General features: G+C 46.6%; 1 protein-coding gene across 48 annotated transcripts in view; it reads right to left on the bottom strand.

Moving 5' to 3' along the window:
- ank3b (ankyrin 3b) overlaps positions 1–22335 on the bottom strand; it is a 1101178-nt gene that overhangs the window by 143264 nt on the left and 935579 nt on the right. For all 48 annotated transcript variants that reach the window (XM_072478848.1, XM_072478844.1, XM_072478845.1 and 45 more), the window contains one exon: positions 8929–9061. In XM_072478848.1, coding sequence (XP_072334949.1) covers positions 8929–9061 — 133 coding nt within the window. The remainder of the gene's footprint in view (positions 1–8928; positions 9062–22335) is intronic.

Below are 22335 nucleotides of genomic sequence, written 5' to 3'. Positions count from 1 at the left end.
ACCCAAGGAAGCAGGTCATCATGTCCAGGGGTCATGTCAGATTTTAATCCCATTAGTTTTCCCAGTAATTTTCCTCCAGTGATTATGATTGTTTCAAGTGCCTCTCTCTCTCCTTTGTCCCCTGCTTTTCTATTATTTTTGGGATGCATTTGGAGTCTTCTAGTGGGATGACAGATACAGAATATTTGTTCAAAGTTTCTGCCATTTCCTTGTTCCCCATTATTAATTCCCCAGTCTCTCTCTCTTAGGATGGGGAAGAATGTGAGGAGCAGTAAGGAAGAAAGACCAGAACATCCAAAATGTATAAGGATTCAACGACTCAATCCCATGTGTTTTATCCCATGTGTAGCTGAGTCAGACAAAACAGGGAGGTTTATGCAGTAAACCAAAGAGTAAATACATGGGGACATGAGGGCGAAGTCAATGATGGAATTAGTAGAGTTTCTGAACATATATCTCTCTGAAGAAAGAGCGAAGAACAGTTGTCCAAATGAGAGGACGGGTTTACAGGGATGTCAGAGAAGATCCGAAAAAGTCGCAGAGCGACAGTTATTAAAAGTAACATGCTCTGCGGTGGAGAAAAAGTACCCGGCTGGACATCACGCTGAACAGAACTGTGAGTTTGAAACTAGTTAAATTTGGAGTGACAGTTTTTTCCATTTGTCAAGCTCACCAGCAATGCCCAAGATTGGAAAGAAGGCATAGATACAGCATCATTTAAAAATAACCAAGTATCATCGCTGGGAAATTCCAGACCAAGAGGTTTATTTTGTGCGAAAACTGCTTATTAACAGTTAACACATACTGGGTTGTGCAATCTCCAGAACTGTTTTCCATTGCCTGAGTATTTTTGCCTTATTAGACCCAAGTTTCAATTTCAGCTTTTCGTAGGTGATATCATGTCTGTGGATAGGTGTCAAGTGTCGAGTTGTCATTCTCCAGGGACCACGATCATGGGTCTGGTTCAATGGGCCAGTTAGTCATCTCCTGCCCATCACTTTTGTATATTGCAAAGGAAAAATCTTGGAACCAACTTTAACAGATCCCTTCGGTCAATATTTTGTAAAGTAATTCGCTCTCTAGATGGCCTGGACAGGTTCAGGATACAGAGGCTGTGAAGAAATTTCTCATCTCAGTCCTAAATGGCCGAATAGTCATATAAATATTGTGGCTACAAGAGCAGGTCAGAGGCTGGGAATTCTTTGGAGACTAACTCACCTCCTGACTCCCCAAAACCTGTCACCAGAAAGGTGGACATTATAGGATGGAATACTCTCCACTTGCCTGAATGAGCACAGCTCCAACAATACTTAAGAAGCTCATCACCATGCAGGACAAAGCAGCCCGCTTGATTGGAACCCTTTTTAAAAACATTGAATCCCTCCATCAACAACATACAGTAGCAGCCGTGTGCAACACCTACAAAATGCATAGCAGGGACTCACCAAGGCAGCTCCTTCCAAACGAAGGACCATTGCTATTCAGAAGCACAGGAGCAGCAGATACCTGAGAACACTACCAACTGGAGATTCCCTTCCAAGTCAGTCACTACCCGGAATTGGAAATATATCGTCGTTCCTTCGCTGTCGCTGGGTCAAAATCCTGGAACTCCCTCTCTAACAGCAATGTGGGTGTACTTACACCTCAGGGACTGCAACGACTCACCACCACCTTCTGAAGGGCAACTAGAGATGAGCAATAAATGCTGGCCTAGCAGTGACGCCCACGTCCCCATAACGAATAATAAAAAAACCACAGGCGGGATTCTCCGTTCACTGATGCCAAAATCGTGTTCGGCGATCGGCCGGAGAATCACCGTCTGCACGAAATCAGGGGCGGTGCCGCTTTTACAATGCCTCCCCTCGAATGCGGTGTCCTCACGCCGTCGGGACGGCCTCAGGACGTCACCTGAGGCCCTCCGCTAAAGCTCCGCCCCAATGGGCCTCATTCCCGACAGCGTGAACCGGTGGGGTGGTTGCGGACTGAGGCCAGTGCCGCCGTAGTCGGGTGGGAGCCATCCCGGGGGCAGAGGAGGCTTTGGCGGGGCTGGGGGCACTGGTGGGGGTGGTTTGGGGCTGGCAAGCCTGGCCAAAGTGTAGCAGTTTTTGGCAGGCCGGGTCGGCACGCGGCCGGCTCCATGTTGCACGGCGCGGCCGCTGCAGGCCACCACCCTGCGCATGCGCGGCCATGGACCCGCCAATTCTCTGGCCGTATCCGCAGGTAAAGCAGAGGGCTTTACGCTGCGTGCCTGTTAGCCCCCCCACCAGATGCAGCATCAGTGCAGATTTGGCACCGGTTTTTTGGGCGTAAAACGCCAGTGTTCCCACACCAGTGTCAGGATTATACTCCAATCCTTTTGTAAAAATGAATAACATATTAGTTACTTGGGATGAGCACATTCCAGGATATCTGACCTGGTAATGTTGTTATGGTTGATTTTCTACCTCAACTCCACCGTCCAGTGTGACCCTTTGTCCGTAGCAGGAACAAGTCACCAACTCAGAAGTCCTGGAGTGTGCTAATTCCGTCAGCATACACTTCTGTTCAGCACAGGGCTAAATCGCTGGCTTTGTATGCAGACCAAGGCAGGCCAGCAGCACGGTTCAATTCCCGTAACAGCCTCCCCGAACAGGTGCTGGAATGTGGCGACTAGGGGCTTTTCACAGTAACTTCATTTGAAGCCATCTTGTGACAATAAGCGATTTTCATTTCATTTCATTTATTGCTGAGGAACAATGTCTCTGCTGGTTCAGCCATGTTCATCTGATAAGATGAGGGCCGTATGCCCAAAGACAATCAGTGTAGTGTACTAGCCACTGGGTCATGATCTATTGGACTCCCTTTGCTACAAAGAGATCTGCAAGCGAGATGTGAATACGGTGCACACTGAGAATGACAAATGGGAGACAGCCGCCAACGTCCTTGATCTGGAAGGGCATTGGGAGTAGCAAGCAGAAACGGAAAGCTCAACTGGTCAATAGAATGGGCCAGAGAAAACAGAAGCCAGATAATCATGCATCTTGAGCCCGTTGTCTTTTCTGCAGCTACTGTGACAGAGACTGCAGTGCCAGAGTGGGGTCCCTGAGCCCACCAGGCAATGCAATCAGGGGGAAAACTCAATATTGGTTGGCGTCAAACCCAGCACAAAGGTGAAACCATGGAAACGTTATGGTGCAGAAAGAGGCCATTCAGCTCGTCATGTCTGTCCTGGCCAAAAAAGAGAGAAAAAAAATAAACTAGCCACACATTTTGATCCTACTTTCCAGCATCTGGGCCATAGCCTAGCAGATTACAGCACTTCAGATGCAGAACCAGGTGCCGTTTAAATTATTTGAGTGTTTCGACTTCAAACACCAACTTAAGCAGCAAATTCCACCACCCTCTGGGTGAAAAGGGTTTTCCTTATATCCCCTCTAATCCTTCTACCAATCATCTTACGTCCGTGCCCCCTGGTAATTGACCCCTCAATGAGGGGAAAACAAGTCTTTCCTGTCTACCCTGTCTAGGCCCCTCATAATATTGTCCACCTCAATTCGGTCACCCCTTAGCCTCCTCGATTCTAACGAAAACAACCCCAGCTTATCTAATCTCTCCTCATAGCTGTAACTTTCAAGCCCTGGCAACATTCTTGTAAATCTCCTCTACACTTTCTCCAGAGCAATTATGTCCTTCCTGTAAGGTGGTGGCCAGAACAGTACACAAAACTCTCCAGCTGTGGCCTAGCCAGCGTTTTATATAGTCCCATCATTACATCCCTGCTTTTGTATTCAATACCTCACCCAATAAAGGAAAGCATTCCATGCTTTCTTGACCACTTTATCACCTGTCCTACTATCTTCAGAGACCTCTGGTCATGCACGCCAAGGTCTCTCACTTCCTCAACTCCTCCCAAGACAGCTGCGTTTGTTGCCAGCGGCACTCATCTCAAGGACGAAGGAAAAGGTCCCAAGAATCTCTGAGGAAAGTTTAAGAACATTGGGTCTACTTTTTGGAGATGTGGGGACTGTATAGTATCTAACTGTGGTTTTTAAGATTATGAAGCATTTATGAGGGGAAAACGGTTCTCATAGCGAGAGACAAAAAGTTTGTTAGAAGTGTGAATGGCAGTCAGGCAGCAATAGTTTTAAAAATGTCAAGAAATTAGTCAAGGTAATGCAAGCAAATAATATAAGGCTTCAAGAGGTGCCTATGTGCAGTTTTGGAAGAGACATGGTTCCCTGTACATTGACATCCATTGCACTCCGACTGCTAATTAAAATGAAGAAGTTGCAAGCAAATGCATTATGATGAAGGATAAAGACTCAAGGTGCGGCTGCATGTGATCATCACTAACAGCTATCCAGCAATGACTGCTCTCATTTGTAACCAAAGCAGCATCCAATACTCCAAAGGTATCCAGCTTGATCCAGACAATTTGAGAGTGCAATAATTTACTGAGTAGTTCAGCGCTCCGTGTATTCGAAACTATTTCAGATCATTAAATTATCGCAGACCCAACGACCAGAGCAAGCTCGACATTCCTCACATTGACTAGCAGGATAAAAATGGCCCATGAGGAAATTTGTGTCAGATAACATGATTGACACCTTTAAGCAGTGAATACTACCGTCTCCAGTATGGACAACATACATTTACTCACACCCTAGGGAAGTCTACACAGGACAATTCTTCCAATATGCCATGAGGAATAAAAGACAAGTCTAGCATCAAGAACACAATCACAAGCCGTACCAACGCATAACTTAGACACTTGCCCCACATGGCTAACTTGGCAGATGCATGGTTTGGAAGGGGGGGGGGGGGGTGGGTGGGGGGGGGGGGAAGAACTCGCTAACCACTACAGCAACTCAGAAACCTAAACATGTATCACATCACTACCAGCTGCAACAGGAATAGGCACGGCCACTAAAGAAGTAAAAGCTTCATATGATCTTACCTGATTTTAGGACTTTTTAAACAAATTGTGGAGAAAGGAAAGGAAACAGGAGAAAATAGAAGTGATTAAAGAAGCAGAAGAAGCAGAAACAAGTAATAAATATAGTGCTGTGGTCCAAAATCTATGGTTTCCTTTTTAAATCTACATGGCCCACAGAATACCAAGCATGTTATCTTTAAATGTTTAACATCAGGGAACATCGCATTAAAGAGTTAAGCAGCAATGTTCATTCAACAGGTACAAAGTATTCATTAGCAAGATGCCAGTCAGAAAGTTTATCCTGCCTAGGAACAGTCTCTATTAAACCAGATGCAAAAACCCACTGGATACACAAGTTTAATATTTCTTGGTGCATTTTCAAATCGGGGCACAAACATTATTTTGACGGGCAAAGAGAAACCAGGCTTTCAATTAGCAAGTGTTTCCAATTCACTGCGGCCAGGTCAGCTGAAATGTGGTCAGGCTGAGTGAGCATCTCATCATTGTGAATCTGATAAACCTCCTCATTTGTTCGCCTCTGTATCTGCTGCCAAACTGGATTTTGATCATGTTGTAACCACCAAAGGCCCCAATTCCCATACCATTCATTGGGACTGGAATGACTGTACAATATATCCCCCCTACATAACCCCCTCCCCCATCCCTGCAAACAGCAGAAGTGGGGAGTTAAGGTGGCGCCACATGTTGATGATGCCATTTCACCACAGTGGCATTGAAGTAGTGACAGTGCCCTTGAGATAGTGAGGGTGTGCACCAGAAAGTCAGAATTCAAACTCTACACATGCTGTTAACCTTGCTGACCATATAGCACTTTTTAATAAAGGTACTTTGTTGTGGAAAACCACACCAGCCAATACAACTCAAGTGGCAATAGGTATACAAATCAATTGAAAACAAAAATCTCATTAAGAGTGTTGCTAATAACTTACAGTTCTTTGAATGTGTGGCAGCAAGTTGCTCAAAAGTAACTGGGTATATTGGGGAACTTATACATCTATTTTGCTTTCCGCCAGGGAGGTTTAATAGGAAGAACAAAATATGCCCAAACAGCTCAAGGTATTGCATAGATTGAACAAGTTAGATGTAAGGACAATGATTTGAATATTCTGCTGACAGGGAACTGACAACTGATCAGAGAGACTTAAAACAACATTTTACGTTAACCCGAAAACCCGAATGTTTAGTAACTCGGAGTTAATCTCAAAGCAGTGTGCGAAAATAAACCTCATGTGCCCAAAGGATGCTGCGAATCTAGGATTTTCAAAAACTAGCTTTTCTGTTTGAGGGATGGTGAGAATGAAACTTTTCATGCAGTTGTTTGACTTGGTGAGATTGCCGTTAACTTAAAGCAGAACCACCATAATTTGTGCATCAGGCCATTCAAGCAAAGGGAAAAGGACCCAAGGGTGCTGGTTTAATTGGGTTAAATATTAGGCGCATGCTGGAGGTCTCCTGCCAAAACGAAAATCCACCTGGCGCATAAGTCTGTCGGAGGGGCAGTTAGACAAGAAGCCAAAAAAAGTTGCAGAAATGTTTGGAAAGTTAAACAAGCTTTCGGAGCTCAAAGGAACAGGAAAGCAAAACAAACTGCTTGGACAAATCACATCATTCTGAAAATCAGGAGATCCTCAGTAACAGCTCAGTTTTCAATGTATCATTCCTAAACATGTCAATGCACGCAGGTCATGCATGTAAAGGGAGACCGGAGGAGGACCGGGCCATCTCCAGTAAATCCAGCGTTAAAACATCAGGCGGACACACGTTTTATTTTTTTCATAGAATTTACAGTGCAGAAGGAGGCCATTTGGCCCATCGAGTCTGCACCGGCCCTTACAAAGAGACCCTACTCAAGCCCATGTATCTACCCTATCCCCGTAACCCAGTAACCCCCACTTAACCTTTTTGGACACTAAGGGCAATTTAGCACGGCCAATCCACCTAACCTGCACATCTTTGGACTGTGGGAGGAAACCGGAGCACCCGGAGGAAACCCACGCAGACACGGGGAGAACGTGCAGACTCCGCACAGACAGTGACCCAGCGGGGAATCGAACCTGGGACCCTGGAGCTGTGAAGGAACAGTGCTATCCACTGTGCTACCATGTCGCCCCTGTTGCACACATTTATCAAAAGTAATTAGCTACGCCTAAAGAGAGCTTAATAGTTCACTATTAAGTGGAGTTATCTTTTGGTCTCCCTGGGAGGTTTTAGGTGGGTTCATCAAAGCTGAGGGTTGGGGAAAAGACAGTCACAGGGCCCACACAGGCCCTCCTGTCAGTTGTTTGCTTAGGAGAGAGCAGACAATGAGCACGGCGTTAGCCAGTGATCAATGGGTAGTGAACAGCGATCATCCGTGACTAGAATCCAGAATGCATCTATTTCAACGGGGGGCAAGCTAAATATCGCTTTTCCAATTCCAAATATCTGCTTCAGATTATGCCCCCTTTATGGTTCTCAGTTCTGGTATGACCAGCCTGACATCTTAAAAGGAGCTCAGATTGAAAAATCCACAGCGTCAATTTGATTCCTCGGTTCTGCTTATCCACTGAAGGCAGCTTTCAGTTTTATTAAGATGAAAGTTGCAGCTTGCTTTCATTCACTATTCGAACTCCATACCATGGGGCAGAACTTTTAAAATTCGAACCAAGCCATTCAGCGATGACATCAGGAAGCATTTCTTCATACAAAAGGCTGGGTAAATCTGAAATTCTCGCCCCCCAAAAATAGAATTGAGCATCGGATTGGTAGATTTTTGTGGGACCTCAGAGTATTAAGAGTTATGGCAGAGGTAAATGCAGTGAATATACAGATCGGCCATGATCTAACTGAACAGTAGAATTAGCTTGAGAGGCTGAATGGTCTACTTCTGTCCCTCTGTTCCTTAATAGGACATAAAGTGATGAATCACTTTACATTTTGTTTTGGTAAACACTTGACATTCATGCTTGAAACATTTCAATTGAACACTGGATGCGCATCGTCAGTTTAATTTGGCATGTGATTTACAAACAGTTTGTTTTGCTACATGTGATCTTTTCCTTTGAACAAAACACTGTAAATACAACACAACTGCTGTGTCATTTGAGCTTGTGAGTTAATGTAAGCACATGGTGGTATTTTGTGGATTCCCCCCCTCCCCCCCAGCAATGACAAACAGGGACAGAAAATATGCAAACTAAAAATTCAACTGTTTCCAGCATGTTTCTTACAATTCAGCTGTTAAGAGCATTCAAGACAATGTATGTAAAAAGCACTAACAGTGCGAACAAAGTAGAGTCCAAATAATGTTAGAACGCCTACATAGTGTAGGAATGAGGCCAGATAGCAGTCTTTATGACTTTATAACTCAGTATAAATTGAGAGAAACCATGGTCAGTGGGTGGTCCAATTTTTAAAGGCAGCTACCCCTTAAAAATGCTTAACGTTCCTACTGTTTTAGTTAATATTTAGCAGTTTTAATCTGAGTTTTAAATTTTCTTTCATGTGTAAATAGATGCGTTCCCCCCCAAAAAATGCCAGAGTTTACAGCTTTTAATTAAAAAGAAACATTGAGAGAGCATCAAGTTTAATGGTAGGTGTTTTCCATTTAAAGCTTATTCTTGTGCTGGGCGTCCTGTTCAAGTCTGTCAAGTGTAGAATAGTTAGGGAAATTGAAATAAACTACAGCTTTGTTCCCCATTGTAATCCAATTAGAAATCATGCATATATGCATTGCATTTATCCTTATTGATACAGGTTTTCTCACATCAGACAATGTAAATAATTGTACTTTTACCAAATTCAACACCACCTTCTCGAGGGAAATTAGGGATGGGGGACAAATGCTGGCCTTGCCTGCGATGCACATATCCCACAAATAAACAAACACAGTCTTCAGAATGGAGAACCCCAACAGGTAGCAGGTTATTGAAGTACTTTACTGAAAAAATACCTATTCGTTCACAAGCATGTCCTGCCAACTTAATCAAATGAAACAGTATGAACTACATTACCTTGCAGACCGTGCTCCTAGGCTGAAACCCATATAACTCATGTTTCCTTCCACAGGCAGTGAATCATCTCCTAACTCTTTCAAATCTTGCGGCCCGAGGTATTTATCTGTATCGCCAGTCATCGCATCGTCACCTGTTAATAAGCACATAAACAGCCACATTAAAAGTGTTCCTGTAACACAAAGAGTTTAAACCAGGATTCCTGTGTCATAGAAACATAGAAAATAGGAGCAGGAGGCCATTCAGCCCTTCAGGCCTCCCCCGCCATTCATTATGATCTTGGCTGATCAACCAACTCAATAGCCTAATCCCACTTTCCCCCCTATCCTTTGGTCCCCTTCGCCCCAACTGCTATGTCAAACTGCTTCTTGAAAATATACAATGTTTTGGCTTCACCTACTTCCTGTGGTAAAGAACTCCACAGGCTCACTGCTCTCTGGGTGAAGAAATTTCTCCTCATCTCAATCCAAAAAGGTCCATCCCATATCCTCAGACTATCACCCTTGACTCTGGACACCCCCACAATTGGGAACATACTTCCTGCATCTCCCCTGTCCAGTCCTGTTAGAATTTTATACGATTCTATGAGATCCCCCCCCTCATTCTTCGGAACTACACTGAATACAATCCTAAATGACTCAATCTCGACTCATAGTCAGTCGCAAAATCCCAGGAATCAGTCTCCTAAATCTTTGCTGCACTCCCTCTATAGCAAGAACATCCTTTCTCAGATAATGAGACAAAAACTGCACACAGATTCTGGGTGTGGCCTCACCAAGGCCCTGTACGATTGCAGCAAGACATCCCTATTACAGAGTTTAAACCAGATTTACAGTATCACAGAGGGTTTGCAGCAGGATTACTGTATCATGGTGTTTAAACCAAATCTCTGTATCATGGGGCATTTAAAGCCGTTTTCCTGTATCACAACGAGTCTAACCCAGGATTCCTGTATCACAGGGAGTTTAAACCAGGATTCCTGTATCACAGGGAGTTTATATCAAATTCCTGTACCACAGGGAGTTTAACCCAGGATTCCTGTACCACAGGGAGTTTAAACCAAATTCCTGTACCACAGGGAGTTTAACCCAGGATTCCTGTATCACAGGGAGTTTAACCCAGGATTCCTGTATCACAGGGAGTTTAAACCAGGATTCCTGTATCACAGGAAGTTTAAACCTGGATTCCTGTATCTCAGGGAGTTTAAATCAAATTCCTGTATCACAGGGAGTTTAAACCAAATTCTTGTGTCACAGGGAATTTAAACCAAATTCCTGTATCACAGAGTTTAACCCAGGATTCCTGTATCACAGGGAGTTTATATCAAATTCCTGTATCACAGGGAGTTTAACCCAGGATTCCTGTATCACAGGCAGTTTATATCAAATTACTGTATCACAGGAAGTTTAACCCAGGATTGCTGTATCACAGGGAGTTTATATCAAATTCCTGTATCACAGGAAGTTTAACCCAGGATTCCTGTATCACAGGCAGTTTATATCAAATTCCTGTATCACAGGAAGTTTAACCCAGGATTCCTGTATCACAGGCAGTTTATATCAAATTCCTGTATCACAGAAAGTTTAACCCAGGATTTCTGTATCACAGGGAGTTTATATCAAATTCCTGTATCACAGGGAGTTTATATCAAATTCCTGTATCACAGGGAGTTTAACACAGGATTCCTGTATCACAGGGAGTTTATATCAAATTCCTGTATCACAGGGAGTTTATAACAAATTCCTGTATCACAGGAAATTTAAACCAGGATTCCTGTATCACAGGGAGTTTAAACCAGGATTCCTGTATCACAGGGAGTTTATATCAAATTCCTGTATCACAGGGAGTTTATATCAAATTCCTGTATCACAGGACGTTTAACCCAGGATTCCTGCATCACAGGGAGTTTATATCAAATTCCTGTATCACAGGAAGTTTAACCCAGGATTCCTGTATCACAGGGAGTTTAGATCAAATTCCTGTATCACAGGGAGTTTAACCCAGGATTCCTGTATCACAGGGAGTTTATATCAAATTCCTGTATCACAGGGAGTTAAGATCAAATTCCTGTATCACAGGGAGGTTAAACCAGGATTCCTGTATCACAGGGAGTTTATATCATATTCCTGTATCACAGGGAGTTTAAACCTGGATTCCTGTATCACATGGAGTTTATATCAAATTCCTGTATCACAGGGAGTTTAAACCTGGATTCCTGTATCACAGGGAGTTCAAACCTGGATTCCTGTCTCACAGAGAGTTTAACCCAGTATTCCTGTATCACAGGGAGTTTAACCCAGTATTCCTGTATCACAGCGAGTTTAAACCTGGATTCCTGTATCACAGGGAGTTTATATCAAATTCTTGTATCACAGGGAGTTTATATCAAATTCCTGTATCACTGGAGTTTAAACCAAATTCCTGTATCACTGGAGTTTAAACCAAATTCCTGTATCACAGGGAGTTCAAACCAAATTCCTGTATCACAGGGAGTTTAAACCAGGATTCCTGTATCACAGGGAATTTAAACCAGGATTCCTGTATCAAGGGTATTTAAACAATATAATGTACCAGAGGGAGATTAAAAGAGGATTTTTGTATGTCCAGTGTGCCCCACCACTATCCACCAATACACAACCTGCAGAATATTCAGTGTGTCCCAACGCTGTCCTCCAATACATAACCTGCTGAATGTTGTGCCCCAACACTGTCCTCCAGTACAAAACCTGCCGAATGGTCAGTGTGCCCCAACAATGTCCTCCAATACACAACCTGCCGAATATTCAGTGTCCCAACACTGTCCTCCAATACACAACCTGCTGAAAGTTGCCTCCCCAACACTGTCCTCCAGCACGGTAGCGTTGTGGATAGCACAATTGCTTCACAGCTCCAGGGTCCCAGGTTCAATTCCGGCTTGGGTCACTGTCTGTGCGGAGTCTGCACATCCTCCCCGTGTGTGCGTGGGTTTCCTCCGGGTGCTCCGGTTTCCTCCCACAGTCCAAAGATGCGCAGGTTAGGTGGATTGGCCATGATAAATTGCCCTTAGTGTCCAAAATTGCCCTTAGTGTTGGGTGGGGTTTCTGGGTTATGGGGATAGGGTGGTGTGGGCTTGGGTAGGGTGCTCTTTCCAGGAGCCGGTGCAGACTAGATGGGCCGAATGGCCTCCTTCTGCACTGTAAATTCTATGTAAATACACAACCTGCTGAATGTTCAGTGTGTCCCAACACTGTCCTCCAATACACAACCTGCTGAATGTTCACACAATACACAACCTGCTGAATGTTCACAGTGTGTCCCAACACTGTCCTTCAATACACAACCTGCTGACTATTCACAGTGTGCCCCAACACTATCCTCCAATACACAACCTGCTGAATGTTCAGTGCACCCAAACACTGTCCTCCAATACACAACCTGCTGAATGTTCAGTGCACCCCACCACTGTCCTCCAATACACAACCTGCTGAATGTTCAGTGCACCCCAACACTGTCCTCCAATACACAACCGGCTGAATGTTCAGTATGCCCCCAACACAGTCCTCCAATACACAACCTGCTGAATGTTCAGTGTGCCCAACACTGTCCCCCAATACAGAACCTGCTGAATGTTCAGTGTGCCCCATCACTGTCTTCCAATATACAACCTGCTGGATGTTCAATGTGCCCTATCACTGTCTTCCAATATACAACCTGCTGGATGTTCAGTGTGCCCCATCACTGTCTTCCAATATACAACCTGCTGGATGTTCAGTGTGCCCCATCACTGTCGTCCAATACAGAACCTGCTGAATGTTCAGTGTGCCCCATCACTGTCTTCCAATATGCAACCTGCTGAATGTTCAGTGTGCACCATCACTGTCCTCCAATGCACAACCTGCTGGATATTCAGTGTGCCCCATCACTGTCCTCCAATATGCAACCTGCTGAATGTTCAGTGTGCCCCATCACTGTCTTCCAATATGCAACCTGCTGAATGTTCAGTGTGCCCCATCACTGTCCCCCAATGCACAACCTGCTGAATGTTCAGTGCACACCAACACTGTCCACCAATACAGAACCTGCTAATGTTCACTGTGTGTTCCAGCACTGTCCTCCAGGACACAACCTGCTGAATGTTCAGTGCACCCCAACACTGTCCTCCAATACACAACCGGCTGAATGTTCAGTATGCCCCCAACACGGTCCTCCAATACACAACCTGCTGAATGTTCAGTGTGCCCCATCACTGTCCCCCAATGCACAACCTGCTGAATGTTCAGTGCACACCAACACTGTCCACCAATACAGAACCTGCTAATGTTCACTGTGTGTTCCAGCACTGTCCTCCAGGACACAACCTGCTGAATGTTCAGTGCACCCCAACACTGTCCTCCAATACACAACCGGCTGAATGTTCAGTATGCCCCCAACACGGTCCTCCAATACACAACCTGCTGAATGTTCAGTGTGCCCCATCACTGTCCTCCAATACAGAACCTGCTGAATGTTCAGTGTGCCCCATCACTGTCTTCCAATATACAACCTGCTGAATGTTCAGTGTGCCCCATCACTGTCTTCCAATATACAACCTGCTGGATGTTCAGTGTGCCCCATCACTGACTTCCAATATACAACCTGCTGGATGTTCAGTGTGCCCCATCACTGTCCTCCAATACAGAACCTGCTGAATGTTCAGTGTGCCCCATCACTGTCCTCCAATGCACAACCTGCTGGATGTTCAGTGTGCCCCATCACTGTCCTCCAATGCACAACCTGCTGGATGTTCAGTGTGCCCCATCACTGTCCTCCAATGCACAACCTGCTGGATGTTCAGTGTGCCCCATCACTGTCTTCCAATATGCAACCTGCTGAATGTTCAGTGTGCCCCATCACTGTCTTCCAATATGCAACCTGCTGAATGTTCAGTGTGCCCCATCACTGTCTTCCAATATACAACCTGCTGGATGTTCAGTGTGCCCCATCACTGTCTTCCAATATACAACCTGCTGGATGTTCAGTGTGCCCCATCACTGTCTTCCAATATGCAACCTGCTGAATGTTCAGTGTGCCCCATCACTGTCTTCCAATATGCAACCTGCTGAATGTTCAGTGTGCCCCATCACTGTCCTCCAATGCACAACCTGCTGGATGTTCAGTGTGCCCCATCACTGTCCTCCAATGCACAACCTGCTGGATGTTCAGTGTGCCCCATCACTGTCCTCCAATGCACAACCTGCTGAATGTTCAGTGTGCCCCATCACTGTCCTCCAATGCACAACCTGCTGAATGTTCAGTGTGCCCCATCACTGTCTTCCAATATACAACCTGCTGGATGTTCAGTGTGCCCCATCACTGTCTTCCAATATACAACCTGCTGGATGTTCAGTGTGCCCCATCACTGTCCTCCAATGCACAACCTGCTGGATGTTCAGTGTGCCCCATCACTGTCCTCCAATGCACAACCTGCTGAATGTTCAGTGTGCCCCATCACTGTCTTCCAATATGCAACCTGCTGAATGTTCAGTGTGCCCCATCACTGTCTTCCAATATGCAACCTGCTGAATGTTCAGTGTGCCCCATCACTGTCTTCCAATATGCAACCTGCTGAATGTTCAGTGTGCCCCATCACTGTCTTCCAATATGCAACCTGCTGAATGTTCAGTGTGCCCCATCACTGTCTTCCAATATGCAACCTGCTGAATGTTCAGTGTGCCCCATCACTGTCTTCCAATATGCAACCTGCTGAATGTTCAGTGTGCCCCATCACTGTCTTCCAATATGCAACCTGCTGAATGTTCAGTGTGCCCCATCACTGTCTTCCAATATGCAACCTGCTGAATGTTCAGTGTGCCCCATCACTGTATTCCAATATGCAACCTGCTGAATGTTCAGTGTGCCCCATCACTGTCTTCCAATGCACAACCTGCTGGATGTTCAGTGTGCCCCATCACTGTCTTCCAATATACAACCTGCTGGATGTTCAGTGTGCCCCATCACTGTCTTCCAATATACAACCTGCTGAATGTTCAGTGTGCCCCATCACTGTATTCCAATATGCAACCTGCTGGATGTTCAGTGTGCACCATCACTGTCCTCCAATGCACAACCTGCTGGATGTTCAGTGTGCCCCATCACTGTCTTCCAATGCACAACCTGCTGAATGTTCAGTGTGCCCCATCACTGTCCTCCAATGCACAACCTGCTGGATGTTCAGTGTGCCCCATCACTGTCCTCCAGTACACAACCTGCTGGATGTTCAGTGTGCCCCATCACTGTCCTCCAATGCACAACCTGCTGGATGTTCAGTGTGCCCCATCACTGTCTTCCAATATACAACCTGCTGAATGTTCAGTGTGCCCCATCACTGTCTTCCAATATGCAACCTGCTGAATGTTCAGTGTGCCCCATCACTGTCTTCCAATATGCAACCTGCTGAATGTTCAGTGTGCCCCATCACTGTCTTCCAATATGCAACCTGCTGAATGTTCAGTGTGCCCCATCACTGTCTTCCAATATACAACCTGCTGGATGTTCAGTGTGCCCCATCACTGTCCCCCAATGCACAACCTGCTGAATGTTCAGTGTGCCCCATCACTGTCCCCCAATGCACAACCTGCTGGATGTTCAGTGTGCCCCATCACTGTCTTCCAATATGCAACCTGCTGAATGTTCAGTGTGCCCCATCACTGTCTTCCAATATACAACCTGCTGGATGTTCACTGTGTGCCCCATCACTGTCCTCCAATACACAACCTGCTGAATGTTCAGTGTGCCCCATCACTGTCTTCCAATATGCAACCTGCTGGATGTTCAGTGTGCCCCATCACTGTCTTCCAATATGCAACCTGCTGGATGTTCAGTGTGCCCCATCACTGTCTTCCAATATGCAACCTGCTGAATGTTCAGTGTGCCCCATCACTGTCTTCCAATATGCAACCTGCTGGATGTTCAGTGTGCCCCATCACTGTCTTCCAATATACAACCTGCTGGATGTTCAGTGTGCCCCATCACTGTCCTCCAGTACAGAACCTGCTGAATGTTCAGTGCACCCCAACACTGTCCCCCAATGCACAACCTGCTGGATATTCAGTGTGCCCCATCACTGTCTTCCAATATGCAACCTGCTGAATGTTCAGTGTGCCCCATCACTGTATTCCAATATGCAACTGCTGAATGTTCAGTGTGCCCCATCACTGTCTTCCAATATACAACCTGCTAATGTTCACAGTGTGTTCCAGCACTGTCCTCCAGGACACAACTTGCTGGATGTTCAGTGCACCCCAACACTATCCTCCAATACACAACCTGCTGGATGTTCAGTGTGCCCCATCACTGTCCTCCAATACAGAACCTGCTGGATGTTCAGTGCACCCCAACACTGTCCTCCAATACACAACCTGCTGGATGTTCAGTGTGCCCCATCACTGTCCTTCAATACAAAACCTGCTGGATGTTCAGTGTGCCCCATCACTGTCCTCCAATGCACAACCTGCTGGATGTTCAGTGCACCCCAACACTGTCCTCCAATGCACAACCTGCTGAATGTTCAGTGTGCCCCATCACTGTCCTCCAATATACAACCTGCTGGATGTTCAGTGTGCCCCATCACTGTCCTCCAATACAGAACCTGCTGAATGTTCAGTGTGCCCCATCACTGTCTTCCAATATGCAACCTGCTGGATGTTCAGTGTGCCCCATCACTGTCTTCCAATATACAACCTGCTGAATGTTCAGTGTGCCCCATCACTGTCCTCCAATGCACAACCTGCTGGATGTTCAGTGTGCCCCATCACTGTCTTCCAATATGCAACCTGCTGGATGTTCAGTGTGCCCCATCACTGTCCTCCAATGCACAACCTGCTGAATGTTCAGTGTGCCCCATCACTGTCTTCCAATATGCAACCTGCTGAATGTTCAGTGTGCCCCATCACTGTCCTCCAATGCACAACCTGCTGAATGTTCAGTGCGCCCCATCACTGTCCTCCAGTACACAACCTGCTGGATGTTCAGTGTGCCCCATCACTGTCCTCCAATGCACAACCTGCTGGATGTTCAGTGTGCCCCATCACTGTCTTCCAATATACAACCTGCTGAATGTTCAGTGTGCCCCATCACTGTCTTCCAATATGCAACCTGCTGAATGTTCAGTGTGCCCCATCACTGTCTTCCAATATGCAACCTGCTGAATGTTCAGTGTGCCCCATCACTGTCTTCCAATATGCAACCTGCTGAATGTTCAGTGTGCCCCATCACTGTCTTCCAATATACAACCTGCTGGATGTTCAGTGTGCCCCATCACTGTCCCCCAATGCACAACCTGCTGAATGTTCAGTGTGCCCCATCACTGTCCCCCAATGCACAACCTGCTGGATGTTCAGTGTGCCCCATCACTGTCTTCCAATATGCAACCTGCTGAATGTTCAGTGTGCCCCATCACTGTCTTCCAATATACAACCTGCTGGATGTTCACTGTGTGCCCCATCACTGTCCTCCAATACACAACCTGCTGAATGTTCAGTGTGCCCCATCACTGTCTTCCAATATGCAACCTGCTGGATGTTCAGTGTGCCCCATCACTGTCTTCCAATATGCAACCTGCTGGATGTTCAGTGTGCCCCATCACTGTCTTCCAATATGCAACCTGCTGAATGTTCAGTGTGCCCCATCACTGTCTTCCAATATGCAACCTGCTGGATGTTCAGTGTGCCCCATCACTGTCTTCCAATATACAACCTGCTGGATGTTCAGTGTGCCCCATCACTGTCCTCCAGTACAGAACCTGCTGAATGTTCAGTGCACCCCAACACTGTCCCCCAATGCACAACCTGCTGGATATTCAGTGTGCCCCATCACTGTCTTCCAATATGCAACCTGCTGAATGTTCAGTGTGCCCCATCACTGTATTCCAATATGCAACTGCTGAATGTTCAGTGTGCCCCATCCCTGTCTTCCAATATACAACCTGCTAATGTTCACAGTGTGTTCCAGCACTGTCCTCCAGGACACAACTTGCTGGATGTTCAGTGCACCCCAACACTATCCTCCAATACACAACCTGCTGGATGTTCAGTGTGCCCCATCACTGTCCTCCAATACAGAACCTGCTGGATGTTCAGTGCACCCCAACACTGTCCTCCAATACACAACCTGCTGGATGTTCAGTGTGCCCCATCACTGTCCTTCAATACAAAACCTGCTGGATGTTCAGTGTGCCCCATCACTGTCCTCCAATGCACAACCTGCTGGATGTTCAGTGCACCCCAACACTGTCCTCCAATGCACAACCTGCTGAATGTTCAGTGTGCCCCATCACTGTCCTCCAATATACAACCTGCTGGATGTTCAGTGTGCCCCATCACTGTCCTCCAATGCAGAACCTGCTGAATGTTCAGTGTGCCCCATCACTGTCTTCCAATATGCAACCTGCTGGATGTTCAGTGTGCCCCATCACTGTCTTCCAATATACAACCTGCTGAATGTTCAGTGTGCCCCATCACTGTCCTCCAATGCACAACCTGCTGGATGTTCAGTGTGCCCCATCACTGTCTTCCAATATGCAACCTGCTGGATGTTCAGTGTGCCCCATCACTGTCCTCCAATGCACAACCTGCTGAATGTTCAGTGTGCCCCATCACTGTCTTCCAATATGCAACCTGCTGAATGTTCAGTGTGCCCCATCACTGTCCTCCAATGCACAACCTGCTGAATGTTCAGTGCGCCCCATCACTGTCTTCCAATATGCAACCTGCTGAATGTTCAGTGTGCCCCATCACTGTCCTCCAATGCACAACCTGCTGGAGGTTCAGTGTGCCCCATCACTGTCCTCCAATGCACAACCTGCTGGATGTTCAGTGTGCCACATCACTGTCTTCCAATATACAACTTGCTGTCTGTTCAGTGTGCCCCATCACTGTCCTCCAGTACACAACCTGCTGAATGTTCAGTGTGCCCAAATACTGTCCTCCAATACACAACCTGCCGAATGTTCAGAGCACCCCAAAACTGTCCTCCAATACACAACATACTGAATGTTCAGTGTGATCCAACACTGTCCTCCAGTACACAACAAACTGAATGTTCAGGGTCCCCAACACTGTCCCCCAATACGCAACCTGCTGAAAGTTCAGTGTGCCCAAACACTGTCCTCCAATACACAACCTGCTGAATGCTCACAGTTGTTTCCCAACACAGTCCTCCAGTACACAATCTGCTGAATGTTTAGTGTCCCCAAACTGTCCTCCAATACAGAACCTGCTGAATGTTCAGTGTCCCCAACATTGCCCTCCAATACACAACCCGCTGAATGCTCACAGTTGTTTCCCAACACAGTCCTCCAGTACACAATCTGCTGAATGTTTAGTGTCCCCAAACTGTCCTCCAATACAGAGCCTGCTGAATGTTCAGTGTCCCCAACCATGTCCTCCAATATACAACCTGCTGAATGTCCACGATTGTGTCCCAACGCTGTCTTCCAGTACACAACAAACTGAATGTTCAGAGTCCCCGACATTGTCCTCCAATGCACAACCTGCTGAATGTTCAGTGTCCCCAACAGTGTCCTCCAATATACAACCTGCTGGATGTTCACTGTGTGCCCCATCACTGTCCTCCAATACAGAACCTGCTGAATGTTCAGTGTGCCCCATCACTGTCTTCCAATATGCAACCTGCTGAATGTTCAGTGTGCCCCATCACTGTCTTCCAATATACAACCTGCTGGATGTTCAGTGTGCCCCATCACTGTCCTCCAATACAGAACCTGCTGAATGTTCAGTGTGCCCCATCACTGTCTTCCAATATGCAACCTGCTGAATGTTCAGTGTGCACCATCACTGTCCTCCAATGCACAACCTGCTGGATATTCAGTGTGCCCCATCACTGTCCTCCAATACAGAACCTGCTGAATGTTCAGTGTGCCCCATCACTGTCTTCCAATATGCAACCTGCTGAATGTTCAGTGTGCCCCATCACTGACTTCCAATATACAACCTGCTGGATGTTCAGTGTGCCCCATCACTGTCCCCCAATGCACAACCTGCTGAATGTTCAGTGCACACCAACACTGTCCACCAATACAGAACCTGCTAATGTTCACAGTGTGTTCCAGCACTGTCCTCCAGGACACAACCTGCTGAATGTTCAGTGCACCCCAACACTGTCCTCCAATACAGAACCGGCTGAATGTTCAGTATGCCCCCAACACGGTCCTCCAATACACAACCTGCTGAATGTTCAGTGTGCCCAACACTGTCCCCCAATACAGAAGCTGCTGAATGTTCAGTGTGCCCCATCACTGTCCTCCAATACAGAACCTGCTGAATGTTCAGTGTGCCCCATCACTGTCTTCCAATATGCAACCTGCTGAATGTTCAGTGTGCACCATCACTGTCCTCCAATGCACAACCTGCTGGATATTCAGTGTGCCCCATCACTGTCTTCCAATATGCAACCTGCTGAATGTTCAGTGTGCCCCATCACTGACTTCCAATATACAACCTGCTGGATGTTCAGTGTGCCCCATCACGGTCCCCCAATGCACAACCTGCTGAATGTTCAGTGCACACCAACACTGTCCACCAATCCAGAACCTGCTAATGTTCACTGTATGTTCCAGCACTGTCCTCCAGGACACAACCTGCTGAATGTTCAGTGCACCCCAACACTGTCCTCCAATACACAACCGGCTGAATGTTCAGTATGCCCCCAACACGGTCCTCCAATACACAACCTGCTGAATGTTCAGTGTGCCCAACACTGTCCCCCAATACAGAACCTGCTGAATGTTCAGTGTGCCCCATCACTGTCTTCCAATATACAACCTGCTGGATGTTCAATGTGCCCTATCACTGTCTTCCAATATACAACCTGCTGGATGTTCAGTGTGCACCATCACTGTCCTCCAGTACACAACCTGCTGAATGTTCAGTGTGCCCAAATACTGTCCTCCAATACACAACCTGCCGAATGTTCAGAGCACCCCAAAATTGTCCTCCAATACACAACATACTGAATGTTCAGTGTGATCCAACACTGTCCTCCAGTACACAACAAACTGAATGTTCAGGGTCCCCAACACTGTCCCCCAATACGCAACCTGCTGAACGTTCAGTGTGCCCAAACACTGTCCTCCAATACACAACCTGCTGAATGCCCACAGTTGTTTCCCAACACAGTCCTCCAGTACACAATCTGCTGAATGTTTAGTGTCCCCAAACTGTCCTCCAATACAGAACCTGCTGAATGTTCAGTGTCCCCAACATTGCCCTCCAATACACAACCTGCTGAATGCTCACAGTTGTGTCCCAACACTGTCCTCCAATACAGAGCATGCTGAATGTTCAGTGTCCCCAACAATGTCCTCCAAGATACAACCTGCTGAATGTTCACAGTTGTGTCCCAATGCTGTCTTCCAGTACACAACAAACTGAATGTTCAGAGTCCCCGACATTGTCCTCCAATGCACAACCTGCTGAATGTTCAGTGTCCCCATACTGTCCTCCAATACAGAACCTGCTGAATGTTCAGTGTCCCCAACATTGCCCTCCAATACACAACCCGCTGAATGCTCACAGTTGTGTCCCAACACTGTCCTCCAATACAGAACCTGCTGAATGTTCAGTGTCCCCAACACTGTCCACCAATACACAACCTGCTGAATGTTCACTGTGTGTCACAACAGTGTCCTCCAGCACACAACCTGCTCAATGTTCACAGTGTGCCCAAACACTGTCCTCCAATACACAACCTGCTGAATGTTCAGTGCATCCCACCACTGTCCTCCAATACACAACCTGCTGAATGTTCACCTTCCCCAACACTGCCGTCCAATACACAACCTGCTGAATGTTCAGTGTCCCCAACACTGTCCTCCAATACACAACCTGCTGAATGCTCACAGTTGTATCCCAACACTGTCCTCCAATACAGAACCTGCTGAATGTTCAGTGTCCACAACACTGTCCTCCCAAACACAACCTGCTGAATGTTCAGTGTGTCCAAACACTGTCCTCCAATACACACCCTGCTGAATGTTCAGTGCCCCCAACACTGTCCTCCAGTACGCAACCTGCTGAATGTGCAGCGTCCCCAACACTGTCCTCCAATACACAACCTGTTGAATGTTGTCTTCCCAACACTGTCCTCCAATACACAACCTGCTGAATGTTCAGCGTCCCAACACTGTCCTTCAATATACAACCTGCTGAATGTTCAGCGTCCCCAACACTGTCCTCCAATACACAACCTGCTGAATGTTCACTGTGTGCCCCAACACTGTTCTCCAATACACAACCTGCTAAATGTTGTCTCCCCAACACTGTCCTCCAATACACAACCGGCTCAATGTATACAGTGTGCCCAAACACTGTCCTCCAATACACAACCTGCTGGATGTGCAGTGTCCCCGACACTGTCCTCACATACACAACC

The sequence above is a fragment of the Scyliorhinus torazame genome, chromosome 16 (assembly GCF_047496885.1).
Source record: "Scyliorhinus torazame isolate Kashiwa2021f chromosome 16, sScyTor2.1, whole genome shotgun sequence".
In the NCBI taxonomy this organism is placed as follows: Eukaryota; Metazoa; Chordata; class Chondrichthyes; order Carcharhiniformes; family Scyliorhinidae; genus Scyliorhinus; species Scyliorhinus torazame.
This window is presented reverse-complemented; position numbering and strand designations above follow the sequence as displayed.